At 40.7% G+C, this 25,012-nt stretch overlaps 2 protein-coding genes and 1 long non-coding RNA gene across 11 annotated transcripts in view; 2 read left to right on the forward strand and 1 right to left on the reverse strand.

Annotated features, from left to right (window-relative positions):
* The first annotated feature begins 5,208 nt into the window (after positions 1-5,208).
* CTXN2 (cortexin 2) lies at positions 5,209-10,948 on the forward strand. Of its 2 annotated transcripts, none has more exons than XM_051628477.1 (2): positions 5,209-5,228; positions 10,501-10,948. In XM_051628477.1, the coding sequence occupies exon 2, from the start codon at positions 10,555-10,557 to the stop codon at positions 10,801-10,803; it is 249 nt and encodes an 82-aa protein (XP_051484437.1). In that variant the 5' UTR covers positions 5,209-5,228; positions 10,501-10,554; the 3' UTR covers positions 10,804-10,948. The 2 variants fall into 2 exon arrangements, with proteins under 2 accessions (XP_051484437.1, XP_051484436.1); XM_051628476.1 differs by lacking the exon at positions 5,209-5,228 and adding an exon at positions 5,756-5,855.
* A 415-nt stretch (positions 10,949-11,363) lies between these two features.
* LOC127388704 (uncharacterized) overlaps positions 11,364-25,012 on the reverse strand; it is a 54,370-nt gene continuing 40,721 nt past the window's right edge. For 5 of the 7 annotated variants that reach the window (XR_007890439.1, XR_007890437.1, XR_007890438.1 and 2 more), the window contains 3 exons: positions 22,587-22,857; positions 20,929-21,019; positions 11,364-11,570 (listed from right to left, as the gene is read on the reverse strand). This is a non-coding gene — a long non-coding RNA (uncharacterized LOC127388704). Of the gene's footprint in view, positions 11,571-11,724; positions 12,081-20,928; positions 21,020-21,183; positions 22,858-25,012 lie in introns of those variants that run through there. The other 2 variants (XR_007890435.1, XR_007890436.1) reach the window with 2 other exon arrangements.
* Positions 17,096-25,012, forward strand: part of SLC12A1 (solute carrier family 12 member 1) — a 43,653-nt gene continuing 35,736 nt past the window's right edge. For both annotated transcript variants that reach the window (XM_051628474.1, XM_051628475.1), the window contains exons 1-3: positions 17,096-17,506; positions 22,803-22,937; positions 23,119-23,194. In XM_051628474.1, coding sequence (XP_051484434.1) covers positions 17,096-17,506; positions 22,803-22,937; positions 23,119-23,194 — 622 coding nt within the window. The remainder of the gene's footprint in view (positions 17,507-22,802; positions 22,938-23,118; positions 23,195-25,012) is intronic.

The following is a 25,012-nucleotide window of genomic DNA, read 5'->3' on the forward strand; positions in this document are numbered from 1 at the left end:
CTGGAAGCTTCTGCACGGACATTTGTTTTATTCTTAAATATAAGTAAAAATTAAATATGAATAGTGATCCTTCTGTTATACATTTTCAAACGTGCATAGGTCCGTGCCACACACAATTAAGCATTTTGCATTCTCTGTCGCTCTTCCTGGGAGATGTTAGTTCACTTACAAGGCAGAATCTGTGACACGTTCCTCTCAGCTTCCCTTGGCTTCTCCAATTTTTTATCACTTGGGGGAAAAAATATGTTTTAAGTAATATTTTTAAAAGAAAAAAATATAATTCTATCATGTGGACAAAGTTTAATAATCTCACTAACCACAAGTACTAAAGGAGTCACCAAATGTTATGTCAACATCTATTACATAAGAAAATCCATTCAGCCCTCTACAGTGAACTTAGATTTATGGCTTCTGGCTGCTGACCCACAGGAATCCATGCACGTCTTTTAAGAAAACCATAAATGAAGGCTAAGGAAAGCTGAGCAGTACAGAGGCTCTGCATCTCTATTGGAGTGTGTTTCTGGCAAGAGACGGTTAAGAACTGGTGACCTGTACAGGTGTGGGTTTTGGAAGTAAACTCCTTATGAGCTGCTGGGACTCTCTTTTTTCCATCTGCCCTCACGACTGTCACACCAGATGTTGGTGACACCTGAGATTGCACAGAAAGCTCAAAGATACTATGAAACACCCTAATAACCTACATCCCTGATGAAGAGAGAAAGGCATGTCTAGAGGTCTGAAAAGAGGTGTAATAATTTCTGTTCACACATTAACCATAATTAGATAAACAAGTTCGTATTTGAGATAATAATATTCACAGAAATAGTTAATGTTTACTTTAAATCACTCTCATTACATTTTACAGCTCTCACTTCTGCAGGATAAAAGGAAGTAATTCTCATTCTCAGATCACTAAACCCTGTTACCAGACCTCTGTTCAATTGTGCTTTGCACAGAGCATCTCAAGTATTGGAGTCATATATATCATGGAGTCATAACCCAATATTTAAGCACCAAGCAGCTGACACTGAATTCCTATGCCCATAGACAGGAGCAACAGGAAGAATGACTGACTTTCTTACACACATTTTGCCTTCTTAGGCTGTATAATCTGACAGGGGTGAGCTGGGATTTAAAAGTGATTCTTTGGTCTCCAAAACTGTGCTGAAAAAAATATAAGTTTTTCCCTAGGAAGATTTTTGTCTAAAAATTATTTTAATAAGAAAAATAAAAATCTACTTGGCACAGTAAGTGAAAAAAAGGAAAAACAGTATCTTTCTACACTTGTATTCATGCTGAGAAAGCCTCCTTTGTTACAGACTTCTCATCTCTCCTGAGAATATTTTTACATTATCTTTTGACACACAGGCTTCCAACACCTCTTCTGCCTCTGCTGCTGTCCTTACAGGAGGTAGACATGGCCTCTGAGGAATGCTCCTGTTAGAAGGGGATCCCTCATTTAATAGAAAACTGTTCCAAGTGTTCATGATCTGCTGCCCTAACAAAATTACTTTTGTTGTCCCCTAACATATATGCAACTCTAAAGAAACTACTCTAGGGAAGTCTCTTGTACAAGTAGTAGTTATGGAATTAAAATAGTTACACGTGTTCTAAGTATCAGCCTTCTTTTCAAGACAGTAACTCTCCAGTAAATTCAAGTCTCAAGTCCACACTGCCAAGTCACTGCCCTCAACTTGCTAATGACCAAATACGTATCACCATCCTTTTAGAAAGTATGATTTGAATTGGTCTTTGCTTTATCCCAGTATGGGTTTCAATTTTGTTTTCAGTTAAGTCATGGTGAAAAGCAGTCCATCAACACTTTTATCAGGTGACACTTGTGAAAAAGTTCCATCTTTCTGAAAGTCGCTTTTTATGGAACTTGAGAGAATGAGACTTCTGAGCCTCATACATTTCAAATCCATTGACCTTTTTTTTTATGTTTGTAAATTACTGTGTTCAGTCAGTCATTGTTCTCACTCATGTGATGCCTGCATGGCTAATGTGTGGCACATATATTTTTCTTGTTTTGTTTGCTATGGCACCCAAACACGCTAAGCATTGTCCAGACCCTGTCCCTTCTCCAGCTGAACTCAGTGCTTCCTGGAGAAGGGTTGCTCTAACAACAGATTTGCTTTGTAAATAGTTTTACAGCTCATTTAAAGATTCCACAAGTATTTCTAAACCAGTTTGCCTTGCCTAAGGCTGCACCCACACTGCTTTACTTATGCTAAAAACATTAACCCTCCTCTGCAACTGATGCTCTTTTGCATAGCTGTAATGGATCTGAAGTAAAGCAAGTATCTTCTTCAGGCACTCTCTTTGCAATTAAACATTATCTTTCCAGTCTGAGAAAAGTGTTGTTGATTTTTTAACTTTGGAAAACAAAACATTTTACACTTCAAAAGAGCAAACAATGAAATGCAGCAGCCTGTCTGCCGGCAGGCAGCTCCCAGGCTCAGGGCAGCAGAGCACAGCCATGTGGCAGCCTGAGCCCACCTAGTGCAGACAGACCTTCACACCTGCAGCTGCGGGGTGACTGCTTCTTCCTCCCATTCCCACGTCCTTTCAAAACCTTTCCAGTTGGCCTTCTCTGCCTTTCTTGTTCTCTCTCCCCCATCTAAGTCTTCAACGGCACTAAATGGCTCAAACCCCACCCCTAGATAAAAGATGGTGCAGGTTCCTGGTACAGCCCTGAAACTGTGTTTTGAGGCGTTTGTTCTGCACCATGCAGATTTATAACCAGAAAAGCTGCACTGCATCCTATGCCTGCAGCATGGGATCAGCCACACAGGAGACCTGCTCTGCTTGATCTGCATGGATTTAACCTCCCTCTCCCCCACTGCAGGCTTTAAATCTCCCTAATTCTCATGATTTTTATTATTTTTTTCCCGGTGTTATGCAACCCTTGACCACAGCTTAAGAGACTAAAACTTAATGATCTATTTTTTTGCCCCTAAAAGACTGCATAACACCAGACTTTTGGTAACACTTCTACTGGTCCCATATTGCAAGAGATCACATTACCCTCTCTTCCCCAAATAAGTTACAAAAGAAAAAAAAATAAGTTAACAACTTACTTGCATTTTGGTGTTTCCTTCCACATCCCATGGTACCTAATGACAGGCTGAATGCCTCCAACATACCTACCACCTCCCCTTTTCACTGTGAAGCAGTAACACTTACCTCCTGCAGATCTAAAGAGAAGCCAGCCCACCTATGGCCTTAGAAGTCCTTTGCCCTCTCCCTGTTGGCCAGGGGCTTGCCCAAACCACGAGGTGGAGGAGCTGGGGACACACCTGGGGATATTTGCCTTCCTCATGGCCCAACTCTCCTACCCCACTCACACCAGGTGGCACTGTTGGTGTTCACTGTATGCATGCAATTCTTTCACCTTCCCCAGCACTAACACTTGCAACTCTGATCAATACATAACTTAATATAAGCCTTCTTCTTTCACTGTGCCCCTCTATTGCTGCTTTTATCTCTCCCATATACTATTGCCTTCTGATGATGCACATTCTCATAAACTTGTTTAGACTTGTTTAAATTTGCTTATGGGAGTTTCAACTTGATCTGTTTCTTCTGTGCACAGTATTCTTCATAGACTCTGCCTTCATCAGCCCATTTTAAATTTCTGCCAAGTGAAAGGAGAGTTTGTGAAAAAACACTCAAAGAGCTGTTTAAAGATAAACTGAAAAGCAAGTTACAATGGAGTTATCCCTCAAAATAGATAGATTTTCTTGGCACTCATATGATCCTTAAACATAAAAAGTATTAACCAGCTAATATCTCTTAGAGTTCCCTATTGCCTTTCACTCTTTGGCACCCACTTGTCTTTAAGTATGTTGCCCAACTTTAAATTAGGCCAGTTGAATTTGCAAGGTCAATGTACCAAATTACTAGATTATTATAAAAATCTCTATTTCTGTTCAAGGAATCTCCTTTGATGACACACTTAACACTCCCTAAAATAAGTATCAAATCAATGGCATATATGATTGAAGTCAGGTGGAAGCAATAGTTATTGTTCTGTTGAACACAAAGAAGGTGGAAACTGATAAAGAAATGGAAAACTAAGAGTAGTGAACACTCCATTTGTGCATATCTCCACAACAGCCACTCATGCACTGCTGTCCAATTTGCAACTTCCAAGACTAACTTACAGTGAGGTTGTCCAAGTACAGCAATGCTCAACAATTCTCAGAAAAGCCTGGATTTACGTCACTCTCCCAAAACAGTTGTGCTGGGGTGGGGCCCACAGTGAAATTCTGAGCCCTTGTGTGTTTGCTTATCCCAAAATCCCAAACCATAACTGTTTTCCTCTAGCAAGAGATCTTCATGGGGCCCTGAGTAAATTAAGGACAGGACTAAAAAAAAAAACTAGAGCTCCTTAGGAACAGAAGAGGCTCCTTACATACATATTCTGAACACACAATCTTACACTGTTTAAAACAATCTATTTTTAAAATCTTCATGGCTCTTTAAATATGAGAGCCACTTCAAAAATTAGCTTGACTTTTACCACATGACTGATGATGCAACATTAGAAGATCCAACTGACAAACATTAGCAAGAGCAGTGTTAACCCTCAGTTTAACTATTAATTCTACTAGCAGGAAAAAAGACAGCTTTGAGACTACCCAGTGCTTAGAATTAGAAGCCCGTCGCAGACACACGAGGATCAGGCATTAAAATGGCAGGCAGTGCAAAACCCTTTCCCTGGCTCGTACTAGGAGGAAAAAGGTTTAATTCATCCTAGTGTTATTGCACGTAGCAAGAAATGTGGAGCTTTTACATTATTTTCTACAGAACAAATTCTGCTAGCAGCACTACAGGAGCCTTAAAAAAAAATCTCAGGATGCATTCGGCCACGATGCTTCTCATGATGCACTATGTTACAGTCCCGTTCCACGGGCCCACGTGCAGCTCTGCAGGGCTGTGGTCACTAGGCTGGCATACAAACGTGGGACTGCTATCATTTGAGAACAGATTTGCCGCTTATTAGTGCAACGTACAGACCCAGATTTGGGAAAACAAATCCTCTTTTCTTATCCACCTCAAACACCTGCTGTTGTGGCCAACGGAAACCTCTCCCTATACAACCAGCACCAGCTAAACGGAGCTGATGCAAGAGTAGAGGGCGAGGTGGAGGCTTCCCCAGCAGCAGCCGCTCCCAGCCACAAGCCAGCACACGTTCTGTGCTGCAGCTGTTGTCACTGTCACAGGTACTGGGAGGGCCTGAGGCCACGCTGCAGGTGCAGCCTCAGAGGCCCCGGCTCGCCAGGCAGAGCAGCCGGGCACGGGGGCTGTTTCCCCGCGAGCGGCTCGGCCCGGCTGCCCCGCGGGGCTCCACAGGTCCCGTCCCGCGGTGCCGCAGCCCGGCGTCCCGCGCTGCAGGGACCGAGCGGCGGGGAGGGAGCGGAGGAGGAGCGGGGGCCGCCCCGCTGCGGGCCGGCCCGGGCCCGTTACCGATGCGCCGCACGTAGCGTTCTGCGGGAAGTTTCCACTCTTCGCAGTTTAATCTGAGCTAAGGGGGTTGGAGAGGAGCGCGGCTGAAGAGCGATGGAAGGGGGCGGGCAGAGAGGAGGAGGCTGTAGCAGCAGCGGCCGTGTTTAATTTTTTAATTAGGGAGAGGTTTGAGCATCTCCCGGCGGGGCCGCAGCGCCGGGCGGCGAGGGGAGCCCGGGCCAGCCGGCCCCCCCGCCCGGGCCCCTCTCCTCCGTCTCCCCGGGCCGCAGCCGTGCGAGCCGTCGGGGCTCCAGCCGGGCTTTCGATAGCTGGCGAGGCGGGCACGGAGCCGCGGAAACCTCCGCGCTTCGCCACCATGGGCAGCGCGGGCGCGGAGGAGAAGGGTTCGTAGCGCGGGCGGCGGGGCCGGGCGGGCGGGGAGGGGCGGCGGGGCCGACCTTGCGGAGCTCCCTGCGGGACAGGAGCAGCCCTGGGGTCGGGGGGCATGGCGGGGGACACACGTTAACCTGCCCTGCCAGGGGAGCGATGAAGTGCAGGCTGTGCGTTCCGTCCTGCAGCAACAATTGCTCTGCGGGTGCTCGGGCTCTGGCCGCCTCCATCCCCGGGGAAGCAGGCAACACTTTTCCACGTTCACAAGTTAAGGATTATGCCAGTGAACGTTTTATTTCCCTGCCTCCCTGTCTCACCCAAATCGAGACCACATCTATTAATTTACAGCTAATTCACAGAGAATTCATACATGAATTCTCATCCAATGGGGACTCCAGGCTTGTGTATTTACTAAGGATGAAGTCTCATTTCTGCAATTCATTGCTTGTCTGTAGGCTGGAAATGTCACAGCCTGGCTGCTGCTCCTTTGCAGGGGAATGCCATTTCTGTGGAGAAGCACTGCCTGCACCCCGAGTTACCACGCTGCAAAAACACTGCATGTTTCTGTGGGGCTTTGCTATCCTTGCAGAACAGGTCACCATGCCTTCATTTGCTGGGCATCCATGCCCTGGCCTTCCTACCCTACACCTCCCTCTATGTTATCTTAGAAACCTTACCCTGAAGAGACAGTCTTCTCCCCAGAAGTTGAGAGGATACAGGCATGCAGTGTGCACCTGGGCATGACAGGTTGGCTGTGTGGTCACACAGCAGGTTTTGCAGCATGTCTGGCCCTGTGTTGTTAGCTCAGATAGATCAGACCCCTTGGAGAACTCCAAGTTCATGCTGATTTCATTAGGTCTTCTCCATGCTTAATCCTTTCACCCTACCACCTCCTATGCCAAATTCCTATTAATAGCATTCCTGGAATACAGTTCAGTTTCTCGACCAGATAGTTAAGTGCAAATGAGGTGCTTCTTAAACTCGCAGAGAACACCTGCTTGTGTCCCTAACCACACCAACACCACCTCTAGTCAGGTTTGCTGACACTTAAATACAAGCCTGGGACTGAAGCTATTTAAAGTACCTTGAGAATGACCAGATAGATCCATGAACCAGCAACTAGGCTGCAGACATCCAAGGGAAGAACAGATGGCAACTGATTCCATCAATTTTGTGACACACTATAGTTTATGAAGTGATTTTTTAGGCACCTGAGGCTTAATCATGCCAAGAGTATGAATGCTCTCAGCCTGAGCAGATGTTAGAGGTACTCATTTCCAGCACTGAGCCATTACAAAAAAAAACCTTATGGAGGTTCTGTAAGGGGAGGACCAAAACCCAAAATACAAGCAACATTATTGAGAAAGTCTTTATTTAACACTTACTGGCTACTTTCTTCTCAGTATCTCTGAAAACATGAGGATAAAGGCTAAGCATGAAAAAAGGGACACCCAAAGCACTGAAGATCTGGGATCTTCAATCTACACCTAACGTTAGCAGAGTTTGGCTAGTGATGCTGTAAGAATTATAAGAATTTAAACATCTTTCTTCCAGTTGCCTCACGGTACTTCATGCCCATGGTGTTCCCCTTCACCCTCCATAGGTGCAGCCAGCAACCCCAGCTTATACCTCCATTCTCCTTACCTCAGTGCTCTATGTGCTAAGCTATTTTCCATATTCCTATTTTCTCTAGGACTCCAGTTGTTTCTTCTGGCCTCACAGGGGTCTCCAAGAGCCTTTCATTTTACAATAGGATGTTAAGGAGCCTTTTTCTATGCCACTGGTGTGTATACAGGCAATGAAAACATGATTAGAGTCTTGACCTATAAAAAAAAAGTCAAGAGAGATGAGTCTGAGGCCAGCCCCTACGAAATGGCTGCAGATTCTAACTGATATAATGCCTGTCCCCATCACACTGCCCTAAAGGTTATCTTCAAGGATTTTTGGATCCAGGCCACATTAGTAATCACAGTCTTCTGACTCATAACTTGACACATACACTGCAGCAAACAAAAGGGTATCTGACTAAGTGGGAGAGGACATGTAACCTGTATGCAGCATTAAAATGTGAAAACAATAAAAAGGCACTCAAGGTCAGACTTGGTACCACAGTTTTGGGGATACGTAATTAGAGCAGAATGTTCTGTGGACTTTAAGGCTTCAATTACAATTTCTGAAATTGAGGGTACGGAAGAGAAGAACACAAAGCTGCATATTAGTTTCCCAGAGCCAATTTCCTCACAAGCAAAATGCCCACTGTTATATCATGCAGTTGTTTTCAGCCAAACTCTTGCCAAATAAATCTAAGATACCCATTTCTAACCACTCCATGTTTCAGTGTCAGTCAGGCTTTGCACAGAGATCTGACCCATAACATCTCCTGACAATGTACGAACAAATCCCACTAATTCAGTGTGTAACCTGCAAAATCAGTAAGACTGGAATTCATAGTCTTGGACTATGACTCTATGGTGAATAAATGTCATCTCAAACACATATTTTTCTGGACTCACCCAAAATGCAGGGCTCTCCATAGCCAGCTTATCCCTAAGATTTTTCTCCATGTCTTTCAAGACAGAAATCAGGGGGTTTGGTCTGGCTTTCCCAGGTAGTGTCTACATATAATTTCCCCTCATAAGCCTTTAATTTAATTTTTACAACCCAGTGTGCTAGCACTTCTGCAAAGTTGGTGTGTTTTTTTTCCTTGACTGGCTCTTGTTCAAATCAATGGATTTGTGACATAAATTTGTGATACTGAACTTTCAGTGATTTCTTTTTTCCTACATAACATCAAACATAATAGAAAAATTGGAAGCATGCCCAATGAAAATCCATACAGCAGGTGGGCTTTATCAATGATATTTTCAGAAAATAGATTGTTGTTGACATTACTTTTAATTCCCACCGGCTCCATCTGGATCTCTTTTCCAATTTAACAGGAATTAAAGCAGCATGACCCAAAGAGCAGAATAACTTTCTAAACAAGGAAAGATCTCATACACATCTCTATAGAATAAACAGAACCTTGGTTGTTACTCTCTGGCAAATATGTAAAGACTGCAATAGGAAACCATATTATTTAATACCTAATGTGTTGAGAGTTATTGCAAAAAGAAGATTTGTGCCTTTCCCTTTTAATCCTTTAAAAAAAAAATTACATTCTCTAGGATAATATTCATCAATCCCACTAATTCTGTAGCAAGAAAGAAGACACCAAACAAGATACAATTTTGTCAATTTCTGTCTTCTCAGAAATACCAAACCTTATTTTTACTCTTAGCGCTGTTATTAATTGTAGGCTGACTGGGGACGTGGCCACTTTCAGCCATGACTGCAGCCCAGGCTAGAGATGCTGGAGTGCCCTTTAAAATGACAGGCAGCACAAGTACCTGAAGCAGTGTAGCCATGGCAGCACAGAGCTCCGAGTGGCCTAATTACTCTGCCAAGAAAGAAATGGATACTGGGAATTCCCTGGGGAGAAAGACGGCTGAATTGTAACAAAGAGAGTTTTCCCCTGAGGCGCGTTAGTTAAATAGGTGTTAACAAGAGCCAAAAAACCTCAAGCTCCAGCCTTAGAATAAAAATGCCTTTGTCCTTTGGGACTTGTGATGTCCCAGTCCTTCCAGTTCTCCCGTTGTCTATAGAGACAAAAGAAATAGGTGATTTCAATATCTGATGGAAAACCTAAAATAAAGCAAAAGAATTCTCACCCCCAACTGAAATCTATACGTAAGATCTTCTTAAAAAGACAAAAATAAAAGTCTCTCCTGGCTGGAAACACAGTTCTCTCATGGTGGCAATGGAGGGGTGGAGATGCTTGAGCATCCTGCTTTCATAGGACACACCTCAAGATCAGTCCCCTGAGCTCCATAAGGAGCATGTTCAGACCTGTCTGAATGTCTGTAAAAACGGCAGGATATGTATGTACGTAATGGAGAAAACCAAGGAGAAGAAACAAATGAGAGCAAGGTTTAGGGTAGGGGAATGTAATTGTCTTATCTCTTCTCCCACCAACCTTTCCTCATACACGAGTGGACATGTACAGAGGAAGGTGATGGGGAAGTTTAACCAATATGTTTACTTTCTTACAAGCTCAAAATGCACACAGCACTTTTCTGAAAATGGAGCCCACTAAAATTCACTTCACTAAAATTGCATGCACAATTGTTTTATTTTACAAGTTGGATCTATTTATTTAGATTTATCAGCTAAATTACATAAGCAGAATACATGTTATTTGGCTGAAATTACCTTCGAGGTCAATGCAAGTTAAACTACTTTAAGGACTGAGGTGTAAAGCCATTTCAGAAACTTAACAGTTTCTCCAGGTGGAGACCTTGGTGAGTGTTGTCTAATCAGAATCGGTAGGTGGTGCCCAGGCTGACAAAACACTGTTTGGAACAGCCATGTGCTGAAATTGCTCTGTTTTGAGGAGACAGACAGAAAATGACGAGTTTGCTGTCTCACAACAGAGGCCAGTAAGTGGCTGGTGTGTAGAGACTAAAAGTTGCAATTTTATCACATTAATTTAAATATGAAAAAACAACAGGACACTACTAAAATCCAAGCTAGTTTTCATTTCCAAGTGTTCATATGCTACAGCTCAGATACACACACATCATTTAGACCTAACCAAGCTGATTCTACTTTTCTATGCAGGCAAAGAAGCAACCAAGATGAAAATCTCACAGAATCACCAGGATGTGATGCCCAATGATGAGCAGTAATTACTGCAGCAACACTTCAGCCAGCATGAGTGTCAACGAAATGTCTGCCTTCTCTCTGACTTTAGAACAAAAAACTGGCTTTGCCTTTGTGGGGATTTTGTGTGTTTTCTTGGGACTTCTAATTATCAGATGCTTCAAAATCTTGCTAGACCCCTACAGTAGTATGCCTTCTTCTACATGGGAAGATGAAGTTGAGGGGCTGGATAAAGGAACATTTGAATATGCTCTTGCATGAAAACTCACGGAATATTCCACCTTAAATTTGATGTTGATTTCATTTTGGAAACCAACTGTTGTTACATTTGTTATACATACCTGCATTTTGGAGATATGTTGATGGCATCCATTTTGGTAAATAAATATCTGTTGCAAACTCAAAAGGCACTTCATGTTGCTTCTGTTTGATGAAACAGTGGAATGGTAGATAAGAAATGATAAACAGCAAATAAATGCTACAATAAACCATTAACTAGAAAGTTATCATGGTCAAAAAGTATTTTAAGAATCAGATTATATTTGCTTCTTCTTCAGAGGATCTCACCTCTACTGTGTCTCAAGACAGACTGAGGAGAAAGGTGAAGGACAAAAGACAGGTCCATGAATGGTGAATGCTTAAGTGATAGCTGTCCCCATCCTCATCTGACCCAATTTTCTGAAGGTCAGAGACTGTGCCTGTCTACTAAGAATACAAAAGTGGAAGACCAACAGTTGTGGCTGAGAGGAGGTGCTTGTAAGAGGTGTGTGTCTATGTTGCTGAGATGAGAGGAAGAAAGATTGGTCCACACACTATCCTTAATAAGGAACTAATGGGGAAGCTGAAGATCACATAAATTGCTAACTCACCTCTCACCTTCCAAGAAGAGCAGGTACTGTCCTACTGACTGTTTTTAAGGAAAGTGGATTTTGCTTCTCCCGGGTGAAACTTGATGTGGTCCTCTGAAAACAGTGTGTACTTCACATCCATATGAGAGTATTTTTTTAATAGGTCTCACTTTGCCCACACTGCAGCAACAGTAGGTCAAACAGAATTAGTAGAAGGGAAACAAACATTATTAAGGAAATGTTGATTCTATAAACATTAAGCAATACAAAATACATTACCTGCTCAGAACTCCAGTCTGAACCAACACTAGAACAGTCCCAGTCCACCAGCATCTCCCATGTTGTTACAAATTTTAGGTGAAAAAGTAGATGTTAAGTAACCAATCCTGCAGTGACAGAATTGGTCAAGGCATGCTGATTTTTTACTCCACTTGGTTATGGAAGATGATTCAGTTCAAACTGTCTGCTTAACAGCTCCCAGCAGTAATTACACTAGCTTGGCAAGGCCAAAGCAGTCATGCTGCATATACATTTGTATCCAGCCCCTAAAAAGGACAGGGGTCCAGAGCTGACTGGAGATTTCTGTACCCTCCAGCCCCTCTCCACAGCTGGCTCTTCTGTTTGTGCTCCTACACCTGTGCACAGTGTATCTTCGGGACTGTCAGGCTGAAGAACTGGTCATGGGAAACCCTATCAAGGCAGAAACATTAACAGTGAAAGCAGAGACTCAAATCTATGTGTTCAAGGTCACCCTCATATCCATAGCTGCTCAGCAAGTGTGACAGAACTTGAAAGAAATTCTATTCCATTTTTAAGAAGGCTGGCATCTGAATTTTAAGCACTGTCACTTTTGCTAAACAGCTCTGCTTGCAACAAGGAGCAAAGACAAGGAGATCAGTTACAGTAGTTGGTTTCTTTTGCATGTATTCTGAAAAATACATATTGTCCCTTTTGTCCTATATACTAAGCAGAGGCAGCCAGTGGAACAGCAGACTTCAAGTGCCATTTGGAACATGAAATACTTGGTTGTACAGGGAAGGACATGAATCTCCTGTCTGATTAATATAAGAGAGGGACAACCAACACTTATCTACACTAGTCCATATGAATTATAAAACAAACAATTCTGTGAATGTAAGAGCTTTTAAACTGCTTCAGATTCTGCACAGGAGAAATTCAGTACATTGCATTTATCCCTGTTGATTTAACCACAAAATCAAAGGCAAGTATCAGCACACCAATTCATGTGATCTGGTATTGCTGTATAAGATCATCCACTGCACCTAATCAGCACAGCTGAGCTCTGTGCTCTCAGGTTAGAGTGCTGAAGGTACTTAAGTTATCTGGGTTAAATGTAGTTCAGTTATCTCTAAACTGCACAGCAAACACAAACATTCCCAAAGAACCCCAATACTGTCTTACTACTTTGGTTCTTGACCCAGTCTATTGCTGGAAGGAATTATCAAATCCCCTTGAGATTAAAAAACTTCATCATTTCCTGCCCACCCTTCTCTGCACCCCCAAAAGGCCAGGGAGTTGGCCTTCCCAGAAAGAATACAAAGAACATAATTTTTCAAACATTTTCCTTAAAATACACAGAGTAAAACTTTGAACGAGCTCAGGAGCAAACTGTTCAAAAACGCACGTACAACACGGGAACCCACCAGTGCCTGATCCCACTGACTTCACTGGGATGTGTTCCACACACAACGTGCAGAGCAGGAGCCTGAACTCTCGTTATCTCCCTCCCTGAATATGCAGAACTGAAAAACAGAGGGATCAGGAGCTGTGCACAGAATCAGGCACAGCTGGGAAGGAAACGGAGATAACAGAAGTATTTTCAGGCCCCCTTGGAAATTTTGCAATACCATAAACCTGGTAATGGATAGGTACATTTGCTGGTTAATAGTTTACAAGCTTAGAATGCCTCTCTAAATCACCACCTGGAAATGTTTTGAAAGAGAGGGATTGGATGGTCTATTCAGGGTATTATGCAGGAGGAAAACCTGGCCAATAAGGCAGAGTCTGTAACGCCTCAAAGAGAGGGATGCGCTAAATGCATGAATAAAAGAGGCAGATCATCTTCCCTAAAAACACAGGATTGAATGGTAAGTTAAATTATCCTGATTAAGGTAAACTTGATGATTTATGCATAATGCTAGAATACTAAACACAAAATTAATGGCAAATTACAGTTGAGAGACCTCTGGAAATACACTGAAAATCAAAGTATTCTTTTCAAGAGCAGCAGAAAGGTAAGAGACTTCTTCTAGCAAAATAGTAATATTATGGAAATAGGACAGTGAAATTACAGAATCATTTTACTTGGTAGCAAGTCTCATTGTCATCAAAGAATCAGAATTTCGTTCAGTCACGGAGATAGAAACAAAATTAGTTTCACTGACATTAATGACAAAAGATTTGGTTTTCCTTACAACTTTAAAAGGCTATGAACTGAAATGTGTGGTAATAATAGTAATATTGATTGTCCAAACCCAGCAGAAGTAAAATAAACTAAATAAATGTAACATGTTGCTGTGGGGCTTACAGAACATTAAAGAGGAGAACAAACATAAATATGAGTGGATTATAAAGTGGTATCATAGCAGAGAGGCCACAGCAGAATATTACCTATGGCAGATGGAAGAAGTGAGAAAATTTGCTTTAGCTTCTATCTCATACCAAAAATTATTTTGATTTTTAGCTCTTCAAATTATCATTTTGATGTGTGATTTTAGAGAAAATGTAGATTGCTGTGGTATAAATATGTATGCAGTATTTTATATTTTGGTGCCAAAGGGTCAAATGCATTTCAAAAATCATTGAGAAATTTAAATTGGAAAAAATCTCTGAAGGTCATCTAGTCCAACCCCTTGTGAAAGCACACAACTTTTAAAAATGCCTCTAATGAACTTGTTTAGCCAGATTTTAAGTTGACGTATTCCTTTATATAGACATAGTTTGCTTCAAAACCAGACCTGGACTCCTACTAAATTATACAGGTCTTTACAATCACACTCCCTTATCTCCTTAGAAGTATCTTTTAGGATATATGGATTGCCAGTGTTTCAATAGCTCATTTCAGGGGCATCTAGGACATCCTGTAAGTTGCTGCAAAGGTATTTAACCCACTGAAGTACAAGCACCCCTTTCGTTCTTGGGATTTTTGTTTGATTGGGTTTTTGAGGGGGTCTGTGTGGGAAGCAGATTGTACAGCTATCATATGGTCACCTCTCTATGGGCTGCCACTCAGAGGGAGCAAGACAGGCTAGAAGAGTGGGCCAACAGGAATCTCATGGCATTCAATAAGGACGAATACAAATCCTGTACCTCAGACAGACTAAGCCCCTGCACCACAGTGGCTGGGGCCTCCGTGGCAGGGAGCAACTCTTCTGGAAGGGACCTGGTGAGCAGCAGGCTACAGAGAAGTCAGCACTGTGCCCTAGGAGCAATGGAGGTGAACAGTGTCCTGAGCTCTGTTAACAGGACCACAGCCAGTAGATCAAGCAACATGGTCACTCCCCTCTATTCAGCGCTCATCAGACTACACCTGGAACACAGTTTTGGTTTACCTGTCTCCTCCACCAACCTGCATAATAAAGATGTTGATAACCTTGTGTGTGTCTGATGGAGGGCCACTAAGAAGGTCAGGGGTATAAGCATTTGCCCTGTAAGGAAACAGGTCTTGTTTAACCAGAAGAAAAGGCATTAGAGAAGGCTAAGCAGCCCCACCAATACTTATGGGGAGGTTACGGAGGTGCATAGCAAAAGAGAGAGAATGGTAATAGAGTGACTTATGGAAGGTTCCAGCTGGACAGACAGGAAAAAAAAACAAACAACAAAAAACACTGTGAGGCCAATCAATGATTAGAATAGGCTGACAAGGCAGGTTGTGGAATCTGTCCTTGAAGGATCTCAAGAGATGACTGGTGAAAGTCTTAAGTAACCTGATGTACATGCAATGTTCCCTCTGCTGGGAGTGGGAGTTTGGACTAGATAATTCCCAAGATCCCTTCCAGCCTGCGTGATTCTGTGACTTGCTACAATTTCTTTCAAATCATCTTAAAAGGTATTTTGAGTGTACAAATGTAAAATTGAGTGTAAAATCCTATGAGCCTCCCAATGTGTAGGACTATTGTTAATATTTCTAAATAACTACTACTTTACCATAGTAATATTTTTCCTTCATTATAATTCAGAAAATCCAATGCTGTTTCTGTATCTGTTTCAGTTGTCTATTTATTCCTTCATATTCATTTTATTTACATTTTTTAAATGAACTATTTGCTATATCTTAAATGCCTGCTCATAAATTGTTGCCATCCTGGAACTACTGAAAAATTACAGTTTAGCTTTTGTAGTAAATTTAAAAAAAATAAATCTGATTCAAGCTTTTAATGCAAATTTAATTCTACATCATGAGACAAATACACATGGTATCATAATACTTAAGGGGAGCATAGACAGTAAATGGACTTCATGGAATCTTATGTCACATCCCTTGTACTGCCTACACTTTCATTGGTTTCAAATAAACATTGCATTATTAAAAGAAATACTATATTTGAGAAATCAATTTTAGAATCTGATCCAAAGCCCATTTTACATAGATGGTGTCATGAATCCTGATTTAGGATCCTGCCAACTGGCATGAATTGGTGATTTAAATCACTTAAAGAATCACCGTCAAAGTGTTAGCAAAAGTGGTTTTAATATGATGTTGTAAAAGTGCATCTTAACAAGGTTTGATGGCAAGGCTCAGTCTATTACTGTACAGCACAATCATTTGAACAACTTCAAAAACTACCAAGACGCAAATCAAAGTCACCAAGACAAAATCAGTTGCCAAGGCACAAATCAAAGGTGCCAAGACAAAACCCAAAGCTACCACACTACAAGGTTACACACAGTATCAGCCACTTAGCAAAGATCTGCCTCTGGTAAAAGGTCTCTCTGCCTCAAGGAGCAACTTTGAGAAGGGAGATCACCACCATGCAGCCTGGCTGCTTAGTCCAGAGAGGTCAAAAAAGGCTCACCTAAGCTGTCATATTTATGGAATAAAATGGCTGGGTTGTAGTTGAATTGCATGTGTTAGAGAAGGAGACTCCTTGTACCCACAGTTTTCTTTGTTCCTTGATAAATGAGTCTTGGAAAAGCCACCCACTGTTCTTGTGTTAATTGCATGATCAGTGTTTCAAGCTCAAATGCACTGATGTTCACTGTGTCACTCTGTTGCTTTGTAGGTGTTCAAAGAACAGACTGAAACTAGAGGAGGTCTTAGCCCATTTATGGCTTAGGCCTTTAACTCTGTTGGAGCCTGTACCAAACTACCTCTCGTTTGGTTAGGGGGGTTGAGTGCATCTGTCACAGCTAGAAACATCCCCACAAACTCAGCCTTTGACTCAACTGTTTTATTACTCAGCAAGTCACAGGACAACCATTTATTTCATGGATATTTGGTGAGGCAGGGTGGGAAATTTATCTATGGTGTCAAGTTAAGATAAATATTTTATTTCTATTTTTTTATGGCAGAAACACAGCAGACAACGTTAGGAGGACTGCTTAGAGAGTTCAAGAACAAATTCTCTGAACTTTGTTGCTCTAAGAGCAAGCATTTTGTATGCAACAGCACTAAGACCTTTGCTGTAGCTGCAACTTGCTCCAGCCACAGAAGAGTAAACCAGTGACCTCAGTCATCCCTGAAGATGTCAATGAATAATTCACCAAATGTATTCTTGGATCCAAATGCAAATCGGTTTCAAGTTAACATAATTAATGAAAGCCATGACAACAATGAAACAGCCCAAGAGGATGTGGGCTCTGACCCACCACATTATGAAGAAACATCTTTTACTGATGAAGCACATAACAGACTGACAATCAACTACAGACCAGGAAAAAGAGAATTATATGACAATTTCCTTCAAAATGGGGAGAAAACAGAAGCTAGTTTGCATCCCTATGATACTCACACAAAAATGTATTATCTACAGACTTTTGGCCATAACACAGTGGATCCAGTTCCAAAAATTGATTATTATAGAAACACTGGCAGCGTCAGTGGGAATAAGCTCAACAGACCAAGCTTATTAGAAATTCATGAACAACTGGCAAAGGTAAGTGGAAAGGAAAGATACAAATTTTCTCTGTTTCATTTCCAGGCTGTTAATTCTGCTTAATATGAGAAAGTCCTTAAATTCATGGACCTTGCCCAAGAGAGAAAGTACAAGTAATCACCATATTTCCTTTGATAGCTGCAGTATGTTTTCTGCCCTGTACCCTGCTCAAAGCAAAGATTTTTAGTAAAAATTGATAGTAATAGCAGAAAAAGATACTTTAATCTTGTATAAATGTATAAAACTATTGAATCTCTTGTTTCACTGAAGAGTTAGGATAGTTGATGACAAGTATCAATTCATAATTTAACCAAGCTACACAAATCACACTTATTCTATACTTGAATTTAATGCGAATACATAACTGAGTTTCACAGATTCCTCTTTTTGTATTCAGTAATATATGTATTATTAAAAAAATGTTATACGCAATCAATGCGATTTCAATTAATCAGAAATCTGAAACACTGCTTGTTTGTTTCTGTGACAAACTATTCAAGCAGCAAGAATGAGAAGGGTGTTGAGGTTGAAAGTGTTTGCTCAGAAGGGATACAGCAAGCAACGGTTTTCAGGTGAATTTGTTCAGTGAATGACTTTAGGACTTCATACTCATCATACCAATAAATTGGAAAAGAATCTGAAGAGTCTCTTGAGTGACTACATAGAGAGTATTTATGGAGAAACAATTTGGCTACATTCCTCCTAATCTATCACATGGAAGAGCTGTTTAGACTTAGCTCATGCAACAGATGGAACTACATCCATCTAAAATACACTTACAGAGAGAACTACTAAATAGAATATAACTGCCTAACCTGCCTTTGAAAGATTTTCTCGGGCTCTTTCTCCTCTCCATTTCTGAGTGGACCTACTTTTGGTTAACCCAATATAGGAATTTACTATTGACACATTAGACCAATGGATTTTATGGAAAAAAACCTTCCCCTTAGCAGACTCTCCCTGTTTGCTCCTTTGTTTCCCCACCCTCCCACCACACATGGGCACTACAGTAAATGAATAATGAAATACCAAAACAGGCCCTTTATTGTGATAATCTTCACTTTTGTCACCCTCTATAGCTCAGAAGAATATGCATTAGTCAGGTATAAACTTCTGGGGTTTGCAGATTCAAAACTTCCACAGGAAAGAATTTGAGAAACTGGTAATATTAAGTCTCAAATACCAGATTTTCACTAACTTGTATGTTACTACCTCAAGTAGGTAAATGGGTAAATTTTGCTATTGATTTTGAGGCTTGATTGCTCTGTGTGGAAGACTCACCTCCATGCAAAACAAATAGCATGAAAAGCTGTAATGAGAACTTCCAAGGAACAAATAAATTAAGCACTTTAAAGCAGTTGAACGATTAAAATCTTACTGCAAAACTGCAGTAATATGGTACTCTGCTGACTGGTAAAATTAGACTCTTCCCCCTTAAGCCACAATACCAAGTTCTCTGAAAAAAACAGAGGAGAAATAAACCTACTTATAGAATAAAACAAAATCTTTTTTGAGATTCTTAAATGTGCACTTGTCAGGGCAGGGCTGGAAAGGGAGAGATCACCTCTGAAGTCAAATTCAGACTAAAAGTGCAGCAAAACTTCCTATTCTTTTTCTGTAACAGTGAAATTAATAATAGTGAAATAAGATATCTCCATGGAAAATATGCTCTCACCACCGTTCCACTTACTTTTACATACTTTTGAGGTCTGAATAATTTGGACAAGCATCTGATTTTTTGGATGCTGGTCTAGATCTTGTTCAAACTCCAGTTCTCTGAGAATCACCTGTCCTAAGGATAATTAACACAAAGTAATGAAATCAAGTAAAAAAAATAGTCATTAGAAAATTAGGACCTGATTTTTAGGATCCTATTAGGTCAGCTTCATAGTTGTGGCCTGACTCATTTAAACTAAGGTCTCCACAGACCTGCATAAGATGACTTACATAGAAAGGAGAAACAGGTTCCCTGGGTCACCATTTATCTCCAAAATGAATGCAAAGTGGATGTGAAAATGGAAGAACATGAATTTAGTATCCCTACTCATCTGCCAATGTGCAAGCTGCTACTCAAGGGACTAAAGGCATTTCCATACACAGAAGAAACTTCCTCTTACTTCAGTAGTGGCCAGAGAAGAAAAAAAACAGTGTGTTGGCTTTGAACATAATGCTGAATTAACATATACTGAATATTAGTATCCTAAGGGATTTTCAATTTTGATTGTTACCAGGTTTTTTGCAGTTGCATTGCCCTGTGGCTTATTTTAAACAAAATTAGATAAACTTGTTTAGGGTTTTTTATGGCTCTCACTTAGGCAAGATTAAAAAGAAGGCAGATTCTATCACAGAGTAAAATGAGGGGGAAATGGCTTCACAGGTTGGGACTATTAGGGAAAAGAGCATAATTTCTCTTGATTGTTCGCAGAGTTTTTCCAGTATCCAGTTTACAGAAGGATAATCTTATGCTTCTCAAAACAGGAAGGTGAATGTCAGAGGTAATGGGATTTTTGTTATACTGGCACCTGCTGTGCCCTTATGTGAGTTGCAGCCCTGGTCTGGGAGCCACTAACCACAGCACTGGAACAAACGACCCGCCATTAGCATGGCTGGAGTTATTCCTGGCTGTCCCATGGACTCACTTTGTGACCTTGGACAAATCACTTCAGTCCACAGAGCTTATTCTGAAGAATAAACAAACACAAGGTCACCAAATCATAGGTTAGTAGGAAAGGGAATTAAGATGGTATGAAAAGGCTGAGCTCCTATCAGTAAGCAAAAGCAGGATGTGGAGCTGGATGGGGTGCTTCCCCAGCAGCCCCAGTGTGCACCCCGCTCTCTAGCCACCACTAGGGAGGGGATGAAGTGCACACTGAGTGTATACAGGGATTAGACTAATAGTTCGAGATGCAGTTCTGGAGAAGATGCTGTATTCCTTTTTTCTTTAACACTAAAATCTGAGCTTACCACATGATACCCCAAGGCAATCCAACCCCTCTGGCCCCCACCTTTTTGAAACTCAAATTGTTGAAGACAACTGTCCTGTCAGAGCCCACTGCCAGGATCCAATAGGAAGTGGCATATGTCTGACTTCAGATTTCCAAACAACACATAAGCATTCCCATTGTGCTCTGATGCTGGGCTTAACATCAGAAGATAAATATTAATAATTTAATAAACTTTTTTTAATATGTAATTTTCCAAATTCAGAATGTAAGGCAGGCTGAAAGGAACTTCAAATAACTAGTTCTCACACTGCTGGAATCAAATGTGTCTCATCTTTTAACATGTGTCAGTTTTTGCACACATTAAGCCACAAAACGCCAATTAAATCCCCAAAAAATAGCCCAAGTGCTATTTCACAGCTGATGGCTGGTGATAATTACTTGGGCTTAATATTTACCCTACATAAGAAATCATCTCACCTTTCTTCATCTTGGCTATTCTCCACACTTGTTATGGAAACTTGATGAGCTCATCATCTTTATGCCCTGGAGAGATGAAGGCTAAACTGTTCTGAAACAAAGAAAGGAAAATGCTGGTTGTTTTGTTTTTAAAGCAGGTAGCTTTTTATGTTGGTACCTTTTAAAAATGTTCTGTCAGTTTTATTCCACATCCTTAATGCATGAGTAGCACAAGTAAAACTGCTTGGTAAATAACCAATCATTCACTAAAGCACACCAATTTAAAATGCATTTATGGAGGGTTTAAGGCCATAATTTACAATAATGGCATAGGGTGCACAAATTAATTCAAAGTACATAGGGAACAACTTGTTTCGAGTACAAAGACTGAACCCTTTTACTTTTTTTGTCTTTGAAACTGTCACTACTGTAGCAAAAAAACCCCTTGAATTATTCTGATGATCTTCCTTACCTCACTTTATTTACTGTATTTTGAGTAAACACTTCCATCATTATTTTGGGGTAAGAATTGTAAAAATTATCTAACTATTATCAAATTAATTATCAAAGCCACAGGCTTTCAATAGATCTTGTATTTCCATTTCATTTAGCACCAAAAGGGCCATAGGCATCAAGTTTAATCCATGTAAAAATGTATTATCCAGTCGTTTATTTTCCATTTGTGAGCACAATCCTGGATTTATTGTGTTAAAGGCATTCTACAGCCTTGCATCCATAAGGAGAGAGTCAAAACATAAGCATAAACATCAGATACAGTTGATCTTTCAGTTTTGAGCCCATGGAGAAAAAACAGAAACAGCCTTGAAGCTTAAGCAAGATGAGTAAGCTTCACATATTACACAGAATCATAGATGTTTCCCCTCCTTGACCTGTTTAGTTAATCTGGAAATATCTTCATCCCCCTTCAAATGCTAAAAGCATGTTTATTCCTCTCCAGGAGTGACACCTGGCCCTCTGCCAGACTATGGTCCTTCCTAAAGGTCTTTGCAGAAGACCTAGTCAATACCTGGCAAATAGTTAACCTAATGCCAACTCCCTGTAAAACCAGTCACAACTTTTTATTAAAAAGATAAATTATAAATTAAAAGAATCAAAGCAGCAACAATGAGTATAAACCTCAGTACTGTGACTAATTTCTATTCAAGCCACAGGAAACATATTACAATGCTAAATTGCCTCAGAGATTCTGGAGCAGAAGAGCTGAAGAGATAAAATACAGATTATAGTCTGTAAGTGGATGTAAACAAGCTAAAATTCTGGAGGCATCACAAATATGGCAATTCCTAATTCTATCTACTATGGTTATGTGGGTAGCTAAACCACAGGAAGGATTATTCATTTACTACATTTATTTATTTCACTGGTATTTCTCTGATTGTTTTCAAAAAAATGTTACCCATTTGCTGTTGTGATTGTTTGTACCTTCTGTTCTTGTACAGAAAACACCAGAGTTGATCACACAACTTTGCCATGCAGCACTCCAGCTAGGCCTCTTTTCACTACTGAGCAATTATCCCTGTTTCTACACTGAATATTATTCAGAAATTGTTGCAGCAGCACATAGAGGCCAACCACGAGAGTCTCACTGTGTTAGATACTCTACTAACATAGCAACACAATGTGTATGAATACAGTTTACAATAAATACAATTTAGTACCAGAAAATAATGTCTTTAGTCTGCTTAAGCAATTCTTTCATCTTTTCTCCTGTGAGCAAGTCCACCTGCTGATGCTCGGTGTGAGCAGCATATTGCATTCAGCTCCAGAGACAGTAAAACCTGATGTTCTTGGGAATTGCTTTATTCCACGTCTCTCCTATGCATCCAGGTGTCCTCTGGGTGTCACAAATATTTGTTTTCTGTGTGATCCTTCAGAACATAGCTGTGAGCACCGGCTCAGTCGAGAGAGTGGCTAATGGAGAAAGCACGGCTGGAGATGAGACCGCGGTCAGCAAGGAAGAAGAGAACAAAACAGGATTTGTCAAGTTTGGATGGGTGAAGGGTGTGCTGGTGAGAAACACATCTACATTTCTAATAAATGAATAAATAAATAAATAAACTAAGATAAGGTTTTCAACACTAAAGCCTTTTAAGAAATAAGAGACTCCAATGCACATTATCACCACCTTTCTGGTTGTTAACACTACTATGAGTGTTGCACTAATGCAGTATTTTTTTGTTTAAAACCTAGGTAAGATGTATGCTTAATATCTGGGGTGTGATGCTTTTTATTCGACTTTCCTGGATTATAGGTCAAGCAGGAATAGGTATGTATCTTATTTAATATCATTTTCAACAGTGAAAAGGATAAAGAGGATAATCTATACATGATCACGATTAATATATAATCTGAGATGTGCATTTGCATGCTGAACTAAATAATGATTTCAAATGCTTGCCAGAGTAAAAACAAATGTTAATCCTCCAAACTATTGGAATTTTCCAGACTCACAGCCAAATTACTGCTTCAAGGCACAGATCTGTTAACTATGCATATAATCATCACATTTGAATATTTCTAAGCTTTGGTGAAATTTGTATTTAGATCCTGTAACAGATGTAAACTTTGTGACTCGGCTCAATTTCTAATATGTGCACACAGAGTTAACTTTTAAGAGTTCACACTTTCCTTATCTGTGAATCCCAAAACTTGTCATCCGCATATTAAAAACAATGCTTCTTCACACTTCTCTGCAGAGATGAAAACAGAACTGGAAGGGGGTCTCACTTCATCAAGACTTTGCTATTTTTAACTATAGCACAGCACTGGATATCTGCATACCATAAAACACCAAGTTTTAAAAACTCAGCTTCAGCTTTCTTATAAATTAACTAAGCACACTTCATTATGTGCCGTATCTTTGCTTCTTCATTATGCAGTTTAATTAATCCAAATCCCATATCCCAGTCCCTGTGAGTCTGGGCCCCAAGGCCTATATCCAGCATGTTGTTGACTGTTCAGTGAAAACAGGGAGCAAGTAAAAGGGCTCACACCACTGCAAGAGCCTCCAGCAAGCAGCAGCAGCTTAAGGAGGTGTAATGTATTAGTAATTCCTGTGTGGTACAACTTCCTTTTGGAGCTGCTGCTCTGGGGAAGCACAGAAACATGAGCTGCAGTGGCAGTGTCACTCTGGGTTAGGTGATCATACCGCCTAGAATAACGGGGCCCTAATCTTTGTCTGGCACCCAGATGTCATAAAAACCAGCAGTCTAAAGGGTAGATGGCAAGTGTTCCAGTTTGGGTTCTCACAGCATGGAAATACTAGGTAGACACAAACTAGAGTCCAAACCCTGGCCTCAGGGCATCAGTTCTCCTGGTCTTGGATAAAACTCAGCACTCAAAATCAGATTGAATATAAATACCATTCGCTGCCTTGTTATTGGAAGATAAATGAAAGACTGAATGGAAAAATATCAAAAATTTTGCATGACTGAAGTCTCATTTCCAACAAAATACAGTAACATCACAGAGGCTGAGCTTGTTGTTTTTAAAAGATAATAAAATTAAATGCTTATTAGGAAAAAAAAAAAAAATCTAGTCACAAACTTAAGACACACAGGTAGGGAAAAAACCCCCACAAAATCAAAACAAAAACCAAAAACCCAACCAAAGAATAAAAGTTCTAGAACGAGGCAGAAGGACTCGAGCTGCTTTTGCAGAGCTCCGTGCGTGGCTCCAGCGCTGGGCCTGACAAAGGGGTGCTTGCTGATTTTATGATGCATAGCAAATGAGAGTGTACAGCCCAGGGCACTCGTAAGTATATGCCTTGCCATGAAAATTCTGCATCTTAATATTGCCAAGACTTTGCTCTGGGGTTTCATGCAAAATTAGTTTTTAAGGGCAGTTTAGTAACTTATTGAGATCATCAAGAAGTATTACTTTGTTTTGAGGTGTGAGAATAGCCACAGGCAAGAGCAATTCATTTTAGAACAACTTACTTAGCAGCCATATGCCTGGTTTTCAATCTCAACTTTAATCAGATTTTAACATTAATTTGCACCAACATCAGTTACAGCCTTTCTGCTTTCATATTTAATTTTACCATTTTAATTCATTGATAAGCAGGCTCTCCTTTCTCATAGTT

Source organism: Apus apus, chromosome 10 (assembly GCF_020740795.1).
Source record: "Apus apus isolate bApuApu2 chromosome 10, bApuApu2.pri.cur, whole genome shotgun sequence".
Lineage (NCBI taxonomy): Eukaryota > Metazoa > Chordata > Aves > Apodiformes > Apodidae > Apus > Apus apus.

Coding starts and splice junctions, on each gene's coding strand:
- CTXN2 (XM_051628477.1), top strand. CDS start 10,555: ATGATGAGCAGTAATTACTGCAGCAACACTTCAGCCAGCATGAGTGTC.